At 38.2% G+C, this 21,922-nt stretch overlaps 2 protein-coding genes across 3 annotated transcripts; one reads left to right on the top strand and one right to left on the bottom strand.

The window, feature by feature from the left end:
- The first annotated feature begins 1,142 nt into the window (after positions 1 to 1,142).
- LOC130568443 (uncharacterized) lies at positions 1,143 to 5,275 on the top strand. Its single transcript, XM_057357301.1, has 6 exons — positions 1,143 to 2,042; positions 2,324 to 2,457; positions 2,864 to 3,011; positions 3,349 to 3,597; positions 4,450 to 4,714; positions 5,070 to 5,275. Exons 1-6 carry the CDS (start codon positions 1,672 to 1,674, stop codon positions 5,271 to 5,273), a joined length of 1,371 nt encoding a protein of 456 aa, XP_057213284.1. The 5' UTR covers positions 1,143 to 1,671; the 3' UTR covers positions 5,274 to 5,275.
- A 307-nt stretch (positions 5,276 to 5,582) lies between these two features.
- LOC130568441 (uncharacterized) lies at positions 5,583 to 21,719 on the bottom strand. Of its 2 annotated transcripts, none has more exons than XM_057357299.1 (12): positions 11,769 to 21,719; positions 11,041 to 11,259; positions 10,677 to 10,912; positions 10,355 to 10,464; positions 7,793 to 7,962; positions 7,417 to 7,614; positions 7,242 to 7,328; positions 6,773 to 7,026; positions 6,563 to 6,691; positions 6,240 to 6,380; positions 5,929 to 6,040; positions 5,583 to 5,809 (listed from the first exon to the last, which is right to left on the bottom strand). In XM_057357299.1, the coding sequence occupies exons 3-12, from the start codon at positions 10,857 to 10,859 to the stop codon at positions 5,589 to 5,591; spliced, it is 1,605 nt and encodes a 534-aa protein (XP_057213282.1). In that variant the 5' UTR covers positions 10,860 to 10,912; positions 11,041 to 11,259; positions 11,769 to 21,719; the 3' UTR covers positions 5,583 to 5,588. The 2 variants fall into 2 exon arrangements, with proteins under 2 accessions (XP_057213282.1, XP_057213283.1); XM_057357300.1 differs by having other exon boundaries at positions 6,563 to 6,679.
- Positions 21,720 to 21,922: the final 203 nt, after the last annotated feature.

Raw genomic sequence — 21,922 nt, 5'->3', positions numbered from 1 at the left:
CATGCAAATTTCATTCGCCAATTTTCATTGGCCTTTTCTAAGAAGTCGGAAGCGATTGGTTCTCAGGGACGAACCCCATCTGTCAGTTCGACACAACGTCTCGTTCCCTCCATCAGGGAACCGAGGTTACAAACGTAACCGAGACGTTTTTAACGCAGTTCTGTCCAGGGTGTGTACAGTCACAAGAAAGTTTGATTGTTAAAGATTTGATGCTTCTGTGTGGTGTGTGTACAGACAAAGGAAACAAAGTGTTAAATATGTGGCGCTTCTTTATATTTGGGAGCCCTATACAAAAAATTGTAGTACAGTCCTGCTTGCTGCGCTTCACAATGCATCATACCACAACTTATAAATAGCACACAATTCTGGTACTTTAAAAGTTCTGGATAAGAACATGTTCTGTTAATCATGCACTACTACCTGTCAAAAGTTTTAAAATATTGTGCAGTTCAAACTTACAGTTGCTGTTTTTTTCAGATGCGTTTCAACAACAAATGAAGGCTGACAAAAAGGAGGCCTCGGAGTATCTTTTTGCTAACACAGTGCAGAAATGGCTTCGCTATGCACCTGAGCGGCTTGGAGGCATTATAAAACCCATAAATTCATCAAGATTATCTATGTAATGAACCCTGTTTCAGTCTGTTGTTCTGTAGTTTCTCTCCTTGTTGGAGTTTGTATACTTGATTTGGTTATGGCTATTGTTATAGCTCTTTCCTTTGGAAGTTTGATAAACTAATAAGTCCATGTAAAAAATATAAAATTTGAAGCTTTATACAGTATGTTAGTCAGAGAAAAACATTTCATAGAGCTCTTGTCTTCCCTGAATGCATTGCATGTTTAAATGATGTGGATGCATAAATAAATACATGTAAATTGAAGGATGTTGTACTTACTTGGAGTTTGACTTTTTGGTTTAAACCATGTTATGGTGGGAATACACTGTGTGATTTAACGCGGATTGGCTTTACATCGCATGCGATTTTCTTGTACAGTGAGAGTTTGTATTCAAAACCACTGCTGAAATTACATATAATTAACTGGCATAGAATCTTTCTGTAAATAAAGCAAGATTGGTTTAACGTTGTTTTAGTGTTGATTTAATGATTGGATTTACGTTGAACAAACATTGATTTCTATGGAAGCATATGTGTTGCAAAATTCAATTTGCAATGTAATATGCAAAATGGAAATGCAATATGCAAAATGGAAATGCAATATTCAAAATGGCAATGTATTTCTGTATTTAAATTTACATTTTCCATTACTCACATGTGCTAAGTTTGGTGCAGAAGGAAAATGAAAATGAAATTATATTATTTACATTTGCCATTTCCAACAGCAGTCTTAATATGTAAAGTGCATACTTTTTAACGCTTTATAAGTAGCGAAATTGAAATGAAAATGTATAACCCAAATTGATTTGATATGTGTAACATGTTCAAGCAAAAATAGTAGCAAAATGATAATTTAAATGTTATTTGACCTAAATGCATTTAGACTAACAGTTAGGACACTTACGATTGCATTTTCATCATGACGCCGTGGGATATTTGTAGCAAAATTCAGTGCGTCTTTGAAAATGCATTCCGAGCTGACCACGCCCACCCTCAGTCAATCATTGCGTCAAGGCGGGGATTGGCGGAAGCGTGTTACGTTTAGATCGTTCGAAACATGGCGGCTGGAGATCTGCTAAGATCGTTGAATTCACTGGCAGATGAAGTGGAGCGTGAACAGAGAAATAGTGGTGTTTCAGAAGAGTTTTACGTGTATGTAGGTGACAGAACTAAATCAATATTGGAGCGTCTTGCAGAATTGTCGGCCTTAACTGGCCTCGACACTCGTTTCGCTGCTGAACCCTTGAAGGTGGTGGAAGAGCGATTATCTTCTTCTCTGCCGAGGGGAGTGGGACGACCGGCCGTGGAGATCCCCGACGAGGCCATAGAGGGGTATCTTATGTATGGTCTTAAAGTTGAAGACATCGCGGCCTTGTATGGAGTTAGTCGCTGGACGGTACATAGACGAATGCAACAGTGTGGACTAAGGTAAACAACAACTTAAATATTTTTTATATGGTTTCATATAACGTTAAACACCCCTATTCTAAACATTTGGACAGGAATGCCCCCTTTTTTGGAGCATCATAGAAACGCATACAGCTGACTTGAATAATCTGATAGAAATTTAACTAGGACATTCAGATATGACTTGAATGAATAAAAAAATTCACAGAGGCATGTTTAGGTCTTTACATAATTCTGTTAATCTCACAAATATCTGATGCATCTAATGCCACTTATGACACAATTATCCACCTGTTCCACAGAGTATCAGAGTTGTACTCTGACATTAACGATACAGACCTGGATAGTTTGATGTTGGAAATTCAAAGGGAACACCCACAGTGTGGATACCATATGATGAGAGCTTTTCTCCAAGCAAGTGGGCATTTGATTCAGTGTAAATTTGTTTTTGTTACATACTTGCAGGCTTGTTTATACTTATGTGTTGGACCTATGGCAGACCTGCATAGCCACTATGCCAGGGATCACCAGCCCTGCTTCTGGAGGGCTACCGCAATATGCAAGGGTAATATAATACAAAGTATAGTGTAATGAATGTTCATACATTTTTTTAAATTGCAAATATAAAAAAAACTTTGGAGGATTTAGTCTTATGAAAAGAGTCCATTAAGTTATGGAAGATATGTCAGCCATTAGTCATGAATTTTTATTGATCTCAGTAAGTCTTTGTGAAATTTATTTATATAGTATATACTTCACATCAAGTAGAAGGGATTTTACTTAACTTTACTTTAAGATATTGTAACATTACAACAAGTGCAATAACATCTCATTATCTGAAGTTGTTAGGGTTCGTGAGTCACTACTAAGAGTGGATCCCGAGGGAACTCAACTCCGAGCCCTGGCTAACCGGACGCTTCATCGCAGACAGTACTCCGTTCCTGCTCCGAACTGCATGTGGCATATTGATGGAAATCATAAATTAATACGGTAATTTGATTTTAAATTTTTTATTTTTTTGTTCCACCCTTATCTTACAACTGGAATTGCTAAATGTTTTGATGCCAAGGAACCCTAAATATTAAGATCGCATTGTGAGTAAAGGAAATTACATATTTTATTTTACTACACATTATATTGTGTGAGAATAAGCGTGATACTTAAAACAACTTTGTTTCCTAAATTATATATCAGAAACATTTTAAAATTTTAGACTTTTAGAAGGATGGTGATGGGGGGAAAAAAGGCATGGAAGTTTGCTAGTCAAAATGTGGACAAATCAGATGCATCTTTCTTGTCTTGTCTTGTCATTTTTGTTTCAAATCAGCTGGCGATTTGTGATCCATGGAGGTATAGATGGATTTAGTCGTCTTATAGTATATCTGAATGCTGCTACTAACAATAAGGCGACCACTGTGCTTGATGCCTTCCTTCGTGCTGTTAGCCAGTTTGGCTTGCCCTCCCGTGTTCGTTCAGATAAAGGAGGAGAAAACATTGAGGTGGCTCATTTTATGGTACAGAACCGTGGAGAAAACCGCAACTCTCACATCACTGGAAGAAGCGTTCACAATCAGAGGTAAGTGAAAAATTACTTTTATGGTTTGAAATAATAATCATGCCTTTCTATATTTATGGTGGCTTGACATGTTTGCTGAGATGTGATGAATGACCCACGTCATTGCAGCTCAGTGGTATCTAATAATAATTACTAGTATCCAATAAATAAGAAGAAAAAAAACTAGTTTGTAATAAGTACTAGTACTCTATCTATGTAATAGGTACAAGTATGTCATCACTGACCGGGGGGGGGGTAGGGGGCTAGTATTAGTATAGCTAGATAGATATATTTGTGACAAGAATTCAGGAATTTCTATGGCATCAAAATTTAGCTATTACAAAATCCTTACTTAAACTTAAAATAATTATGATTATTATTAATTAATTAATTAATTATTAATAATTAATAATTATTTGGTCATATCACCCACCCCTCATTCTCACCTTTTTCACTTCTTACCTGTATGCATCCCCAATCAACTGTGTGTGTCTCTTTTTAATGTCAGACTGCACTACAATCGAGATGCATTACAGACAACCGAGATCTCACGGTGTGACATGGCTCACAGCAGGGATCATATTCGTACAGGACAGTCGTAGAAGACTATTAAAAATGTACAGTGTGAAACCCGCTTCTAATAGGTAGATAACAGTGGTGCCCAGCCCTGTTCCTGAATAACTGGAGATTTGCAGGGAGGTAGATTTCCAGGAACAGGATTGGGCACTGCTTGTCAAGACTATTTAAACTTCACCTGTCAAAAAAACAAAAACAAATCTAAACACACAGACAAGGTTTTTATAGAAGTTATATTTTTAGCATTAACGGTTGGTGTTGATACTTGTTCTGTTTTATTTGTTTTCTTTTTTTTAGGATTGAACGTCTTTGGCGAGATGTTAACACACAAGTCCTCGATTTGTTCCATATGTTGTTTTTCCATTTGGAAGTGACTGGATTCTTGAATCCTGATGATGAGATCCACCTCTTTGCTCTGCATTGGGCATTTTTGGCCCAGATAAAACATCAGCTTAACACTTTTAAAGAAGCATGGAACTTGCACAGGCTGAGAACTGAGAATGGTCGCTCTCCATACCAACTTTGGCTGCAAAACAGAGAGGCTGCCGATGATCTGGAAACTGTATGTTTGCACATTTTAAATTATTCTTTCTTCATTTACTCACTCAAGTTATTTCTTTGTTCTACTGAACACAAAAGAAGATATGTTGAAGAACGTTTGTAATCAAAAAGCTCTGGGGCACCACTGACTTTATGACGTTATGGAAGTCAGTGGTGTCCCAGAACTGTTTGGTTACCAGTTCTTTAAAATATCCTAATGTTACCACATGCATTAATGTAATTCAACAACATAAATTTCCTCACTCATACCTACATCAAAACAAAAAATATATGCCTTTGTGACAAATGCTTGTAATATTTACTGGATGTTTTGGTAGAAGTATGATTTAAAAGCATCTGTCCTGGTATTTTGCAAGGTTAATGATGACTATGGTGTTGACTGGGATGGACCACATGCCGTGGAAGATGCAGACTGCATTTCAATCCCAGATGTAGAGTTACCACGACGTCTCACTGCAGAGGAGTTGGCAGGTCTTCCGAACCGGGAAATGCCACTAAATGAGGCAATCGATGCCTACATGAGCACAGTAGCCCAATTGACAGGGATTTTTAGACATTGAACGTTTTGAACACCACAAACAGCTGACATTTCAACAAACGTCAGAACTACAAAATTTACTAAGAACATGCATGACAATGTATGACAATAAAAGTGAGAGAAACAAGTAGTTTTATTTAACGGTTGTAATTAATTTGTTCTTCACTTAACTCAGTGAATTTTCTTCACTGCAATGAGAGCTCTTTAAAACTTATAGTCAAAAACATGCATTTTTATAAAAGCAACAAATGTGGAAAAATAATGAAGACAACAAACATGTCATTTAAAATTTTTCATAAACATGCATTTCTCCACATGAACACTTAAATATTACAACTCAGATAAGGCCAAAGCCAAATCTTGTGGATGAAACTGCGGCTCTCATTGCTTGTGTAAATGCAAGAAAGGTTCTGCATCTTAAAGGGAGTTTCAGTGTTGTGAGGCAGGTTGAAGCCACTGGGAGTGATAGGTCAGGTGATACTTCCACATACAGGTGTTGAGGGAGAACAGCCCAGCCAGTCCAAAACTTCAGCAACTCGCACAGTTCAGCAGGTGATCCTGCATCAGTTTGGGTAAAAATATTTTATTGCATAATTCCTACATATGCAATCATCTGCAACTAAACATCAAATGCACATTCAATTTGTTTTGTTTTTAAAATTAAACATTTGCAATACCTGTTTGAATATATTCACGCAAGAAAGCTGTAACATCACAAGATTGCTCCAGGTTCAAAGGGGCTTCATCATCACTGTCAGGTTCTGGCCAGATGACTTTCCTAAGTATCATCTAATACAAAGATAGCAGCACTGAATACAAGCCTTAATATGGAGTTGCAACAATGCAATTCATCCACTGAGCTAGTGTTTTATTACAAACAACCCACCAACTGGGCTTTATGATTATATGTATTACAGAAAATTAAATGATTGATTTAGTGCAATGGCTTCCATACGGTCTGTTCTCCTAAGTAGAATAGACCAATTACCTCTGGTTCCATCAGCAGTGCAGAAGATCTGGGAAACAGTACTGCAGTTAAACTGCGTCGTTCTTTTATCATTCTCAAAACACCTGTATCTTTGAGTCCTCTCCGCAGCTGAGAGATCTGTTTTTCACGTCGACCAATAACCTAGACATGATCCACAAACAGTACAAATTATAAACACTATGCAAGCCATGATGAAAGATTGAAGCTTTTGTCCTAACTTAATGGTTATGTAAAGAGGCTTATGTAGAGTTAGAAAAAGTTCAAGTACATACCCAACTGCAATTAACACATACTTCCACCTTTATATGATAAGAAATACATACCCCATGGTGGAGAATGGTTTCTGCCAACCACCTTCTGTTGCTGTTGCTGACTGCTGGCAAGTCCCAGTTGATGGCCAGGTTGTTGATATTATCCATTTCATTCTGATTCAGTTCATTCTGGCTTTCCAGCTAAGATTTACACAAAGTGTGAAAAGGTAAGACACAAAAGGGTTTAAATGTATACATAAATATAAATAAATCTATACATACAAGGGACACAACTTCAATCACATCTGTATCAGGACAGTCCTTCAATTCGAAAAGTGGAGTATCGTCCTTACTGCCACTTAAAAGGGGGAAGAAAGCTGGACTAAGTCCTGAGTAGAGTGGACCTTCATTAATAAATGTATGTCCAATCATTCTTCCCACAACTCTGAACAGATCACCATCCAAGAGTGCTCTGGATGTTGAAGGAACCTTGTGATCATCTTCGCCATTGAAGAGCAGCGTTTTGCCACAGTTATCTGAAAAATGTATAATAAGTAAAATGCACTCAGATGAGCATACTTAAGCATCCCTTCCTATACTATCTATGCTCATAACTTAAATCTACAAAAAAAAGCTAAAATGTATTACATCCTGAATGTCTGTATTTCTAACAGTGACTAAAGTGGAGGTCAAGGAAATGGTATGTCCAAGCTCTGTACAGCATTTCAAAATGTTTTCAATTATAACTCACCAATGTCAAGTTCAAATCCATGGTGGAGCTTTTCCATTATCAATGTGAAAAAGTGCCGTTTTACTCCATCCCCTAATGCAGCATCTCCTGTTTTTAATAGAGATTACATATAATTTAATAATCATCAAAGTATAATGCAAACAAGCAGAGCTACTTTGCACCAATAAATACATACCTTTAAGTTTTACAGTTAATGGACTTGTCCAATCAACATTTGGACGTTTATAAAAAGCTAACATTTCTCGTTCACGATCCTTTTCACAGCTGTGCAGATCTAGTGTAACAACTAGGTCTGGTTTGTCATCTGCATTCTTTAAGATCTGTCTTCGATATATCCGGGCAGCTGATTCAAGATCCGGTTCAATCTTCCACTCTATGAAAACACAAATTAGTGATAACAATTCTTCAAAATAAATATGAATAACTGTGATATAATTAACATCCCTGACATATGTCCTGTTGTTTTGTAGTATGAGAAAAATTATTTGTATGCTAAAAAAGGTAATACAGAGAAAGTGTGCTCAGTGGTATGGTCAATTCGATAGAGACACCTTCAATGGCAGGCTCCGCTGATGGGCTGGTACTGGCTGAGAAAACAGCATTGAGTGATGTTGAGGCCCTTTCCTCCCTTTCAGCATTATCCTCTGACATGGTTGCTGCCATTTCTTCCTGTCTTGTACTGCCAGTGCTATCTGATATCACTTTGCCTGACTCATGAAACCTGATATAACCATAACAACAGTACAGCAGCTAGATTAGTGAAAGATATAAAATTCAACATCACTCTCTTTGCAGCTGTATTGCAAACCCTCCCATAGTACCATCAAATATTTTGTAATTGACAACTTAAAAAGTTATGAAACTTATAAATTAATTAATTATTGCAGACATCCATCACTGCAATCTATGACAAAAAGGTCAAGTGCAAAATGTTAAATCTGTATTAAGAGATTTAAAGACCCACACAGATATCCCACCTCTCACAGAAGTTGCGGAAGTCTCCCGCAATATAGACAGTGGCTCCCTGGTGCAAATTATATACAAATCCCAGGAATTTTGAAGAGCAAATGAGAGAGAGACAAAGAGGTGGGATGTCTGCCCACATTAAATTAAAATAATTTTACTGCCATAATAGCTATATATAATAGTCTACCTCACTAAAGGATATAGGACACTTTCATTTCCATATGCAATTACTAATATCATGGCAGTGCTAATGCATTTAGGTGGGTCTGGTCAACAATCTCTGAACTAACTGAATGCAATGGAAAAGGTTAGCATTGAGCGTGCATGTTGTTCAGAGGCCGTCTAGTATTCACATCGCTAGTTACTGATTTCACGCTTTCTAGGGTTACGTGTGTAAAAGGGAAACATCAGTATGCAGTCTGGGCAAATCTTGTGATGCTAAGTCAGAGGAGAATGCCGACTGATTCAGTGATGGCAACTGACTGAATACACTCGTAACGGTTGCACAAGCATTTGTGAAGCCAAAGACATGAGCAATGGCTACAAGCAGGACCCACGGGTAACTATCTCACTACAAAAGGAAGACTACAATGCACGAGTCACAATTGGACAGTGAAGATGAAATGTTGCCTGGTTGATGAGTCTGATTCTGTTGAGACTTAATGGTAGATCAGAATTGGCTAAACAGAATGAGACATGATCATCATGCCTGTTACCAGTGAGCTGTGGTTGGTTAATGGGGGATTCTGCACATTTAGCCTTAGTCCAATGGGCATGTTAAATGCCAGGCTACGAGATTGTTGACCATGTCATCCTATGACCCCATGACATCCTAATGGCTATAGCAGGTATGCACCATTAATCGAATACAAATTGGTTCTTAACATGAAATGAGTCATGATAGATGCCCCAAGTCACAGATCTAACCGATAGAAATCTTGGGATGGGAACGAGCTTCCGATCATCCAAATACAACGAATGCTATCTACAATATGCCAACTTTCAAGTCTCAGCACTTGTTAATCAAGCCACGTAGAATTACAGTTGAAGGCAAGTCAAACGTATAGTATGGGTCCAAAAGGTGAGGATATAATATTGAACGGTTCAAATTACTCACGGTTCGGTCTGTGTCACGGTTTTAGGTCACGGTTTCGGTTCGGTTCAATGTGCTATGTTCAGGGAAAAGGGACTACGACAAATAAAAATAAGAACAAATAATCAAGCTACAGTAACAGCACCAATAAAACAACAGAGCAAAGCAGAAAATAAATAGATACGTATATTACTAAGTAAATGGTTAGTAATCAAATAAACATAACATGATATGTACATTATGACATATAATTGAAGTTACAGAAGCTATTGAGTCACAAGCAGTGAGTGATTTCCTTGACTTTTAACAGACAGCAGGAATATGCTGCTGTCGCTTTAAGAGGAATGAAACACATCCAGAACACTGATACTGTACACATGCATTGTTTTTCGTCCGTTTCGTCGTTCACTTAGGACATAACCTATTATGTTTGTTAAGATACTCGACAAGATAGGCATGTTGACCTACTTCGTGTGTGAATTTGTCCGTTTAAGCGCTTCAAAGACAACTCAATATTTGCGCCATGTCTGAGACTTTCCTTATGGCGCTTCGGATCTTCTCACAGCGCGCAAGTAAGTTTTCTTCTGCATCATCTTGCACTTAAATGTTTAAATTGGCAAGGCTTGAATGAGTTTAGTTTAAACAGCAACACGTGCTGTTCAGGTCTCACCTGCACTCGCGCGCTCACAACACCGGGTGATGAAAGCATAAATGACTGGTCATATTACAGCATACGTCAATTGAAATTTGTCTACGTTATTTGATTTGTTTTAGGTATTAAATGTGTATCCATCGACAAACATACATTAGCTGAACTTTGTCAGTCTGTTTTATGCATTATCATTTTTAACGAACCACATTATAAATGCGTCGTCAGATTTAAGATGAACCGCGGTCCAAGCGCGTTGGACCGTGTGCTGAACCGTTGGTGGAGAACCGTGCGGTTCAATTATTTACCGAGAACCGTTACACTCCTAATATATATGCACATCTACATTGTTGAGTGATAAGCACCACCACCCCCACACACCCTTTTTTTTTTAAAGACACCTACTTTTCGCAAACATCAACATGGTCTTGTATTTCTGACAGGCTATACTTCTTGTTGCAGTACAAGCATTCTGTCAGTGGTCCAGAGGATATAGGCTGGTCACTCTCAAGAGTCTGAATCATTGTAAGAACATAAAAAGTCACATTAGCAGATAGATAGTAGGGTTAGCTTATACAAATAAATATTAATTTAGGGGTAGGCCTATCCTAAATCACTTAGGATAGGCCTACACAAAACTAGTGTATCACTTAATTTTGATGGTTTAAACTTTCTCAACATCCAGAGTATTATTACTAACCAGAGATTTTAACCTTTTCCTACCTACCTGCAGATCTATATCTTTCTGGAGTGGCCTGATATATATGAGAGCCTGCCCAACCATGACAGACTCACTTAAGAGGTACTCAGGGGAATACCCATCATCTGGACAGGGTATTGTGTCTAATTTTTTGGAACGTGTTGATCCTCTGGATCGCAAGAGCTGGAAACCACCACAATCTTTCAACATAGGGAAATGCTGAAAGAGATGGTCTTAAAACTCCTGAGGAGTGCAGTATTTGTCTAAAACAAAGATAAAATAAAAATGCAAGTTAAATTATGATTTCAGGTGGATAATACATTAATGTAAGCATGATTTAAGCAAACCCTTTTATCTGGGGGGTAGAGAAAATAAATTAACTGACTATTACCTGGAATGGTGATTCTCTTCTCTCCTATTCCTGCCCTCTCTAATTTGTTTTTCACTGATGGACTTGGCACCTCACATTCCTTTCTCTTGGACAGGCAAAAAAAACGATGGGTGTAGGAAACACTTTTAGATTTTTTTGCTGAAGGTCCAGCGGTGCTGGGACGTTTCGGCACACGGCCCCGTGAATTTGAATATGGTGCAAACAATCTTAAAACCTCTGCTGCAAATAAAATGGTCATACATTACGAACACTATATTTTAGTAGTTTGTATTTTAATAAATTGACTGTGCAATTCAATGTCAGGGCTGCCAACTGTATTAACCAGGATTTAAACACATGCGAATGAGGGAGATCATGCGAGGAATTCGATTTCGCTGCTTCACGTTTGTTGAACTCTGACCTGCGAATTCGTATCACGTGACCAATACCGATCACACCGCGACCTTTAGCTATATTAAAAGAATAAGTATAATAAGTGAAGCTTTGGATATTTTTACATTTTGGGTTGATTATTTAAATTTTTTTTGTTATGTAAGTTACACGTGCTCAAAGTGTAGTTTGACCGCGGCTAAAGCCGTCGTCCCATTGTTTTGTCCAAAATGAGCATTTCTCATACATACGATGGTCAACGAATGTGATCTTCAGTTACAACCCACCTCCCCAGACCCCGAGTGAAAGTTGGCAACCCTAGGCAAAACTGTTGCCTCGGTCTTTGTCTGTCAACTTACCACGTGTCCCACCACTTCGATCCGGAGGCGTCGCGCTCAGACCAGACGATGGATTTTCTGAAGGGCCAACATTTGCAGTTTGCCGCTCCAGTGCTTGAGCAGCTTCTCGGAGAAGCTCTGGAACGGACTTCGCCATGTTCCCTCCCGCCAGTTATCAAATACCAATGACAACGCAAAGTAATCCCCGCCTTGACGCAGTGATTGACTGAGGGTGGGCGTGGTCAGCTCGGAATGCATTTTCAAAGCCGCACTGAATTTTGCTACAAATATCCCACGGCGTCATGATGAAAATGCAATCGTAAGTGTCCTAACTGTTAGTCTAAATGCATTTAGGACAAATAACATTTAAATGATCATTTTGCTACTATTTTTGCTTGGACGTTACACATATCAAATCAATTTGGGTTATACATTTTCATTTCAATTTCGCTACTTATAAAGCGTTAAAAAGTATGCACTTTACATATTAAGACTGCTGTTGGAAATGGCAAATGTAAATAATATAATTTCATTTTCCTTCTGCACCAAACTTTGCACATGTGAGTAATGGAAAATGTAAATTTAAATACAGAAATACATTGCCATTTTGAATATTGCATTTCCATTTTGCATATTACATTGCAAATTGAATTTTGCAACACATATGCTTCCATATATTTCATGTAGTACTGCCTATTACTTTCTGCATAGTTACTTGTTAACAACGGACCATTATTCTAAAGTGTTACCACGTTACCATACATTGTTTCTTAAACTCAATTTGTACTAATCATTTTTTCCCAGTTTACTTTAATGCTCATGCGCAAAGTTTGGCAAGCGCGTCATAATGCCCCATACAGAGCTCCTCCCCCATGGAATTATTGATTTAAGCGCTTAATTCATAAGAAATTGTGAAAACTCCGGCTTGTCAAGAATTAAAACGGTTGAGAAATGTTATTGTGCTTGTTATTTTCAGCCAGTCTTGACACCTGTGTCCATGCTTGCACTTTTCCTCGTGTACAGTAATAGCACTGCGGCGTCTTGTTTTCATCTACAGTCTTTGCTACAGTCTAATCGTCGCTCGATTGTTCGTGTCTGACTGCAGTGTCATAAGCAACAGACATGGAATGCTCCCGCAGCTGAGAGCTGATCTCCTCGCACACATCATGTGCTCCGCCGCCCGTATTACCGTCAGGAGAGCTCCCGCCTCACCGACGTGTCCTGGCCTTGCGTCGCTGTCGCCAATCGGCTCTACCGTCGACGTTTTTGATGTGTAAAGTGCGGCGGATCGCGTTGTGGAGTGTGGACTCAGGACAAGATGGCAGCAGAATGAGACGCACTCGTCTACGTGCTGTGAGTTCAGCTAAAGTGTGTACAATGAGCGGAGGACACCTGGATTATATCTGACAGGTGAGAAATTAGGGATCTATGATCTGAAATAACTCATCCTGTCCTAAATCTTATTGTATGTGGATCAGTCACACAGAAACACGTGCGATCGATTTCAGTGTGCCTGTAATGACTTGATCTCTTATAGTTTCTAAGCTATGATTTCCTGATGTCTATGTATGAAACTATTTTGAAACAGAGTCAGTATGCAGTATAGCCATCTAAAATGGAAACACAGAGTTAATTAGACTCCCAGTTCCCCATCGTTTGCTTTAATCATTAATGTTGTCGAATGAAAATGTAATCGCAGTTTGAATAAAATATCACCATTACGACAGTGATCAGTATAACCATAGAATGTTGTAGCTGATCTTGCATGCTGTGTAGTTTGGCAGATAACAGGGTTTTGAGACAGCCAGCATGTAGCATGTAAATTAACTTAATTCAGACTTTAAAACTTAAAGCCACAACATGGAAGAATTTTGTTATGAAATATCCAAAAATCACTTGCACAGTGTGATATATTTCATGCAGTTGTGTACTTACATTATCCCAAATGTTCCCAAGAATGTGCAAATCCAGAGAAATTCCTATTTAAAATAATGGCCCGTCCCTTTTCTCCCTTGTATTTGTCGCATATCAGTGACTTAATATCCGCTGCTCCGCACTACCCTCAGTTTCCGGTTGTAGAAACTACGGCAACACGCAAATGCGGAAGTGGTTATACAGCATTTGGGACGCAGCATCTGTTGTTCTGTTATTATGGATCACGATTACTCTTTGGCGAGTAAAGGAAACCCCCAAAAAACGTAAACGTAGGCCAAATGAGGCAAGCAGGCTTATGGACAAACAAAGAAATAAAACAAGGATTAATATCGGGGTGGCGTTTTCTAAAAATGGAGAGAGCTTCGCGACCAACTTGGACTCGACAGAGACTCCGCTCTCGCATGTGTTTTAATAGACAAGTAAGCAATTTTTTTATTGTACACGAAATACTCATGCACAGATTATTTGAATAGTTATGAATGCAGTTACCCTATGAAATATGGTATACGTCGCACAAAAATACGTAGCCAATAACGTTACTTGTAAATGCTGTGGGTTCGTTCAAATTTACTTTTTAAACGACGACTGTATGACTGTTTTAAACACGTAAAACTGTGTAGCATTACGCTACCAAATCAATGGACAAAGTCCAATATCAGTCGCGGACTAACGTAGCATTACATTCCACGTTTCTTGCAAGATAATTCATTACGATGACATAAAATAAAATTAATTCATTACCTCGTCCGTGAACATGATGGGCGATCTCCATACGCCTCTGGATGGTGAAAACGACATGTCCCATGATTCCACTCTCCTACATAACGTCATTATTGTTGTAATTTCGAAAGTGCGCCATCTAGCTATCCAAATATTCCATATTGTGGCTTTAAGTCTAGCCATTATTTTTATTGTCCTCCAAAACGTTAAAAATGCTTTTGGATGCTTAAAATCTGGCTTGTGATGTATAACCAAGCATTTAACAAGCTTTAGTGCTTAGTAAGTCAATAGTAGATTCAGGTATGCACTTAAAAAAAGATTTGTTTGTTACTGTATGCACGTTACAAAGTTACTATTGGATCTAGAACAGCACAGATGAAACAAATTCTTTGTCCTACATGCTGCGAATAAAGTGTTGTATTTATTGGTTCACAATCCAGATTCCTGAATGTATCTCCAGTCTAAATAAAGCTCAGAGAAAGTCACACAAGTATTGAGATGACATGCATCTGCAGTGGGATAGGTCAAGTGATAAATAAAAATAGACTGCTTTACTACATTAGAAGAACTCACGTGGGGTGTTGTTAACACCACCCAGAGAGCTCTGCTAGTTACCTTTAATATCTGATTAAACTGAAGTCTGTTTGAAAAGAAACCCAAATGCCAGTACGTTGATTGTTTTGATTGTGAAAATTAAATTCATAGATGACAAGTTTGTAATTGTGACATCAGAGGCAAAAAGAGGGGTTCTGTGTTTCTTTTTGTGTGGTGGACTGTAGTCTGACCGGATGTGTTTTTGCTTTTTTGGAAGAATGGGCGGTTCAATAACGATAACCTGGCTGCCATTTGAGTCCACACCAAAGCTTTGGTCTGTGTTACTCACTGTGGTGAAGCCTGTGACTAAAATAGACCTGTCTACAGTGAGTGCATGCTGTGACTCCATGGAGTTTGTTTTAAAGGTCTAATCAGACGAGCACTTTCAACAAGATTGTATGATTTATTAGGGTCTTCATGACATGTCTGGAACATATTTTGCTTAAAAACACTCAATGGCTGTGTAAACAAAACCCTTCTTGCCTCGTCAAAAACAGCTATGCTCACAGCAACCCGTTTTGGTCCATGTCTCTTTAAATGATCAAGAGTTACAGCGAACCCCACCCCCCTTCTGTCCGGCGTGTCAACACAACACACATGCAGTGGCAATGGTTTCGCTAAATGATATTTCCTGAATTCCTCTGCGGTTAGTTTCGTCTTAAACGTCTCAAATCATTCGTCCGGAGACAAAAAAATAAGTCACAGCAAACAGCTAATGCGCTTATGTTGTGCGTGTATGCTTACCTAAAATCCACGGAATCCACTTTAGATCTCAGCGGAATTACATGGATTTTAGCACTTGTCATTGACAAGTTATAACGTTACACACACAACGTGAGAGCTAGTTTGCTGTTCAGCCTAAGCACGAATGATTTGAGATGTTTAAAGCGAAACTAACCCCAGTGTTCACCCCTGTTCATTAGCAAAACAAACAGCTTGCAGCTAAACATATTAACGCACATAATGTATTAACATTCATACAGCTAAACTCCTTTTTTAGTTAAGTTTAACACTGGCTTTGAATGTTCTATTTAGCCCGTGACTGACTTGGCTCTAGGGATGGGCGATATTATATCGTTTGCGATATACCGGTAGAAATTTCCCACACAATAGGAATTAGTCTTCCCGTGATATAAACGATAAATTCTAGTTTATGACATATTTCTTTGTGAGACCCATTCACAGCTCATATGTGCAGCGAAAACGGGTATAGCGGAGGGCGGACGTGAAGCTGAGAAAGAGTTTGCACTAAAAGCTCTAAATCTCATTTAGGTTGGCACTGTAGATGCATCCGAGTTAATGTTTAGTTTCACTTTCGTTTTATTTAATTTGTTTGTTAAGTATTCGTTGATAGTCATAATACGTTACACCACAACATTTAGTTTGGCTAAAAGTATTGATTTAAACATTCGTTAGATGTTATGTGCGTGTGTGCAAATTGTTTAGTACGATTTCTTGCCTGTTATATACAGGATGAACGGAGCGTCCCGTGCGCAGCTCGCGCCCACATGTGCTTTCATAGCGACACAGCGTGTACAGCACTGCTGCCTGTTTACATACAGTACAAATGCGAGTTTGTATTACGTTATTTTAAATACGTTTATGATCGTATAAAAGCATGGATTATTTTATTAGATTTCTTTTATCTGCATTTTTCTGTTCTCTTTCTGTAGCGCGAGTCATAGACAGATTCAGTGTATGTTGCTGTGAGAAGAGAAGGTTCACACAGTTCAAGAGAGAGTGATTGACAGCGATGCGATCGATCATTTCCACCCAACAATAGAATATATACAGTTTTAGGTATGACATGATGTGTTTATTGAGCTTTAGTTCATTTAACTTTTCTTTACTACAACCTTTTGAAGTCGAATCTCACCATTATATTTTATATTTACAAAAATACTGTAGGTATATTTTAGGAGCTGTTTGATTTGGGGTAAGTTTTACTTTTTGATAATATTTGTTTTTCTGAGGGTCTAGACTACATGCAGCTACTATCACTTGACGCAAAAAACAGCGGTGGATGGCGTTATGGATATATCGTCATTTTTATCGTTATCGCAACAAATACCAGGAATTATCGTGATAGAGTTTTAGGGCCATATCGCCCATCCCTACTTGGCTCCCTTCGCTATCATATGCTAACGTTATCCTCCTATATATACGGTACATTTACAACAATTCAGACTGTTGATAAATATTACTTACATCGGCAGTTTTGTCTCGTTTGTCTCGATCCCTCTTGAGGAACAACTTTGAAGCTAATCCTGCTTGTACTGTCCCAGGTTGAAAAAGCACTCCGGTTTGAAGTGATTTGCACAAACAAGCAGGTTTTTACTTATGGATTCAGATGGATTTCCACTAAAAATAAAATAAATCCACTCCTGTCTCTTCCTAGGTTTGGACTCTGTGCAGCGACTACATTGCATGTTGTCCACGAACTTTAGCCTTTAAGAGCATGGCGCTAACAATGCCAAGGTTGTGGGTTCGATCCCAGGGGATTGCACATACTTAGAAACAAATGTATAGGATAATGCAATGTAAGTTGCTTTGGATAAAAGCTTCTGCCAAATGCATAAAAATGTAAAGAAAAATATAAATGGCGTCACGTACACCGCTGTCACTTGTGAAAACAACAATGGCGGAGCGCGGTGGGTGGAACTGTGTAGATTAAGGGGCGGTAGCATTATAATAAAATCTGCTTTGGACCTCACAATCGGAGCGAAATCTGAACGGCTCGATTTCTCACATGCTTGCAGGGAAAGGCACACCAAAACAAACTTACTGGGTTCTTATTTTTAACGTTTTCTGGGTCACCTTTTCATCTGATGTCTCCTTTAAGGGACGCCACAGAAATGACCTCCATTGTCTTTGCCTCCCAGGATAGTTGGCATTAGGGTCTCTCTATGATCTGAATTCTGGGAAAACATGCAAATGTGTTTGTTTGGAGAAGCGTTTTGCTCAATTTTTGGTTCCTGTGTGAGTGGTTCAGATCACCAACCTACCTTGCTTTATTAACCCTGTTATGGGGTTCAGCCCTGCTTGAAACAAAATGTTACCAGAGTTGCTACTTTTTGAAGGTTATTAAGTCAACCTGGTTTGAAGCTCCTCGCTTTATTGTTGATTTATTGCTTAGTTTATACAGTATGTAATGATCGCGCCATGGACCCACAGTTTGCATTTTGAGCAGATTTTTGTAAGTGATCAAACATGCAATGTTCTCAGATCGAAAGGAGGCACCCGAGCCATGTCTAGCAACCAGAATATCAGAGATATTTGGGTGAGAAAGCAAGCACCCAGAACTCCCTCCAGCCTCATTGCAACAAGCTAAAAGAGACCCACAACACTTGCATTGTGGTGGGGATTTTTGCATGAACAAGCACCATTTACGACCACCATTTTCTTTAGAAGTTATTTAAATTTGAATATTATTGTTCTTGGAAGCAACACGTAACATCTGAAGTGTGGAGTTTCCAATATACGTTTGTTTTCAATTGCAGAAATTAAACTTTCTGCACTCTCTGACTTTGACATTGATTCTCACAAAATCTTGGTTTCAAGAGGTCAAATGTGATTTTCTTAAAAACACAATTTCCTTATTAATTTAAAACAAGGTATGACAACAGTTTTTACAAAAAAGCCTGAAAAATTCTTATTACTGTAACCATTTAAAACTGTCAATCCCATGTCATGTTATGATAAAATAAAAGCGAAGCCAGGATGCCTAAGCAAGTTTTTATTAATCATAATAAGACATTAATGCATGGCTTGAAGTGCACACAGCACAGGATGATCATTAGGGTTCCCATGTGCTCTTTTTAGTTTAGTTTAATGTTAGTTTGTTGATTTAAGGGACCGTAAGTGCTCTGACAGTTAGGGCGATCGCAAGAACATCTCCCAGCCCTTTGTGACAGTGTTTTCATCAGGTGGTGATTACACTCTCTTGTTTCCAACATCGCATGAATCACATCTAGATGATTCATAGGAGTATCCCAGTGATTTCCAAAGTTTTATATTGGGTGTGTAAAAGCAGAGAGGGAAATTCTGTGGTATTTTAGCATAAACGCACACAATGAACAAGGTCAGAAATGAAAGTACTGTAGTGGGATTACAAAGTCCTCTTTTGGAAATGATAGAAATCAATTTGAATCCGTATACTAAAATTAGCTAAGGTGCTGACAATGTGTGGCAAAAAAGGACCAACATCGTGAACCATTTTAATTTGCTTTTTCGCTTTAGTCATTGAGTTTTAGTAGAATACTTGATTCTGATTGGTCAGTCGCAACATTCCAAAGTCAGTTAACCATTTAACGGTTGCTAAAACTGATAACATATTATTGTTTATCTCTACTGCAAGTCATTTTTTACCGGTACTTAAAGTTGTAATGTTTTACTCCGCTGTCTCTTTTCGTGCCAGATTGAAATTTTATGGTTGATATTAAAATATTTTAAATCACAATTTTTTGTTTTTTTTTCATCTTTAGCAGTAAAATCAATAAAAGCGTTGTTAAGTTGAACAGCAATCTCATGGCAGTCTCTTCCTTATAGACTACTTCGGATGACGTATACAGCGCTGGTTCGACACTGGTCCAGAAGAACTTTGTTTCAGTTTTTTAAGACTACACAAACGTTTGAACAAAATACAACCAACAGAACATTTATAACAGAAAATATTGAATGAATATATTTAAGATTTAATTATGTAAGGATTAAAAATAAAATCAATAAAAATGATTGCGGAGATGTCTATAAGGTGTCTAATTCATATTAGTTTGTGTGATCTCAGTTCTATGTTTAAAATGTTTGTGCTGTAATACTCAGCCCTGCCACATACCACTACGTCCTAACCTTGGGTTTTTCAGAAGAATATGGTTATTCCCATTGAAGAATGCTGTCACAACATGCATTTTCGTTTTCCTTGAAATCAGGGAAGTCTTTTAAATTTGACTTCCTGTTGTTTTTTTATGAGGGGCCGTTTAAGCCTTACTGAAATGACTCTTACAAACACTAGTGAAATAAAAAAATCGATCGAACTTAGTGAAATTCTTTCATATGCATTACTGAAAAACCTCTTACAAACACTAGTGAAATAAAAACATTGATCGAACTTAGTGAAATGCATTCATATGTATCAATGAAATACATCTTACGAACACTAGTGAAATAAAAAAAATCGATCGAACTTAATGAAATTCATACATATTTATAAATGAAATACTTTGTTTAACCACTAGAGAAACAAACACATCGATCAGCAATAGTGAAGTTCGTTAGTATGGTGGCTCTGAACCGCAAGTGATAAAAAATTATGTTAATTCGTTATAACGAAATATTTTTCCGTTAAAACGAGATGTTAATTCGTTATAACGACATATTAATCCGTTAAAATGAGATATTAATTCGTTATAACGAAATATTAATCCGTTAAAACAAGATATTAATTCGTTATAACGAGATATTACAAGAAATTTTAATTTGTTAAAACGAGATATTACAAGAAATTTTAATTCGTTATAACGAAATACTAATCCGTTAAAACGAGATACTAATCCGTTAAAACGAAATACTAATCCGTTAGAACGAAATACTAATCCGTAAAAACGAAATACTAATCCGTTATTACGAAATAACATCTCTTTATGTCAACTCCTTGATACCGGAGTTTGAGTTAGTGGCGTTTCATGACAGAAAACAATACGCTTTTACTTTGCTGCTGTGCTGACACAATAGAGGACAATTGTGTTAGATCTCTATTCATTCATTTATGTTTCATTTAGTGTATGTGCCACGTGACGTATAAACGCACAATGTGCTTGTAAAGACCGTTAAATTAGTCATATGCTTAAAAGCCGGTTATCCATTCTTGCGCGTTCTCAGATCACACACCAGTGGTAGCCTATCGGACACTAGAGGGCAGTGTAATACATGGGGAGCTCTCGACCTGATGTTAAGCTGTAATATGTTGAAGTTAAATATATGTAGCCTATCCCATAAATATGCTACATACAACCGTAAAAGGTTGTCATAAATTGCTTATAATGGATTATACTACAGTTTGGGGATAACATGAGTTGTTCTCTCAAGTCTTCGTTATTATGGACGCTGGAAGCAGACCTGTTACAAGCAGTTATTAGTTTACATTTTGGAGTAAGCTATGTCAAGCCTGTTGGTGCTGCTGTTGCAGGTAGTTTGTAATTGCGCGCTGCTTCACGAGTTAGAAAAATAACGACCCAGCTAACACAGTTACGTCCTGATGACGTACCTGGACTGGACCATATTCGGTGCCACGACGTACCAAATAACGTTCCAGCGAAGTAACTTGGTGATTCCCATATTCGTCATGGATGTTGCTGGGACGTGGTGATTACGGTTTAACTAGAAGGGATACAGCTACCTCCACTGGGCAGGCGCACGTCAATAATAATTTTTGACACGCTGAAAACAGTTATTTTTTTATTATTGTTAGGTTAGGTTAGGTTAGGTTAAGGGTTGGAGTAGGGGTAGGTTGGCGAAGATTGTCATTCACGTCGGCACAAATGATGTTCGACTCCGTCAATCGGAGATCACAAAAGATAACATTAAAGAGGTGTGTGAGCTCGCAAGCATGATGTCAGACACTGTAATATTCTCTGGCCCCCTCACTGCTTATCGTGGTGATGAGATTTATAGCAGATTATCATCACTAAATGGCTGGTTGTCTGAGTGGTGCCTGCAGAATGATATAGTTTTTATAAATAACTGGAAGAGTTTTGAGGGCAGACCTGACCTGTTGAAACGAGATGGTCTCCATCCCTCCTGGGCTGGGACTTCCATCCTGTCTAGAAATATGGCAAAAAGTCTTAATGCTAATGCTAAAACTTGACTCGCTGGGGCCCAGGTCAGGGAGCAGACAGTATGGCTTAACCAACTGTCTGCTTGCCGTCTCA

Source organism: Triplophysa rosa, linkage group LG17 (genome assembly GCF_024868665.1).
Source record: "Triplophysa rosa linkage group LG17, Trosa_1v2, whole genome shotgun sequence".
Lineage (NCBI taxonomy): Eukaryota > Metazoa > Chordata > Actinopteri > Cypriniformes > Nemacheilidae > Triplophysa > Triplophysa rosa.
This window is presented reverse-complemented; position numbering and strand designations above follow the sequence as displayed.

Coding starts and splice junctions, on each gene's coding strand:
- LOC130568441 (XM_057357299.1), bottom strand. CDS start 10,859: ATGTTGAAAGATTGTGGTGGTTTCCAGCTCTTGCGATCCAGAGGATCA. Junction 7,615..7,792: donor AGCGGAGCCTGCCATTGAAG/GTGTCTCTATCG, acceptor GTGTTTTCATAG/AGTGGAAGATTGAACCGGAT. Junction 6,041..6,239: donor CACTGCTGATGGAACCAGAG/GTAATTGGTCTA, acceptor TCTTTGTATTAG/ATGATACTTAGGAAAGTCAT.
- LOC130568443 (XM_057357301.1), top strand. CDS start 1,672: ATGGCGGCTGGAGATCTGCTAAGATCGTTGAATTCACTGGCAGATGAA. Junction 2,043..2,323: donor ATGCAACAGTGTGGACTAAG/GTAAACAACAAC, acceptor CCTGTTCCACAG/AGTATCAGAGTTGTACTCTG. Junction 3,598..4,449: donor AGAAGCGTTCACAATCAGAG/GTAAGTGAAAAA, acceptor TCTTTTTTTTAG/GATTGAACGTCTTTGGCGAG.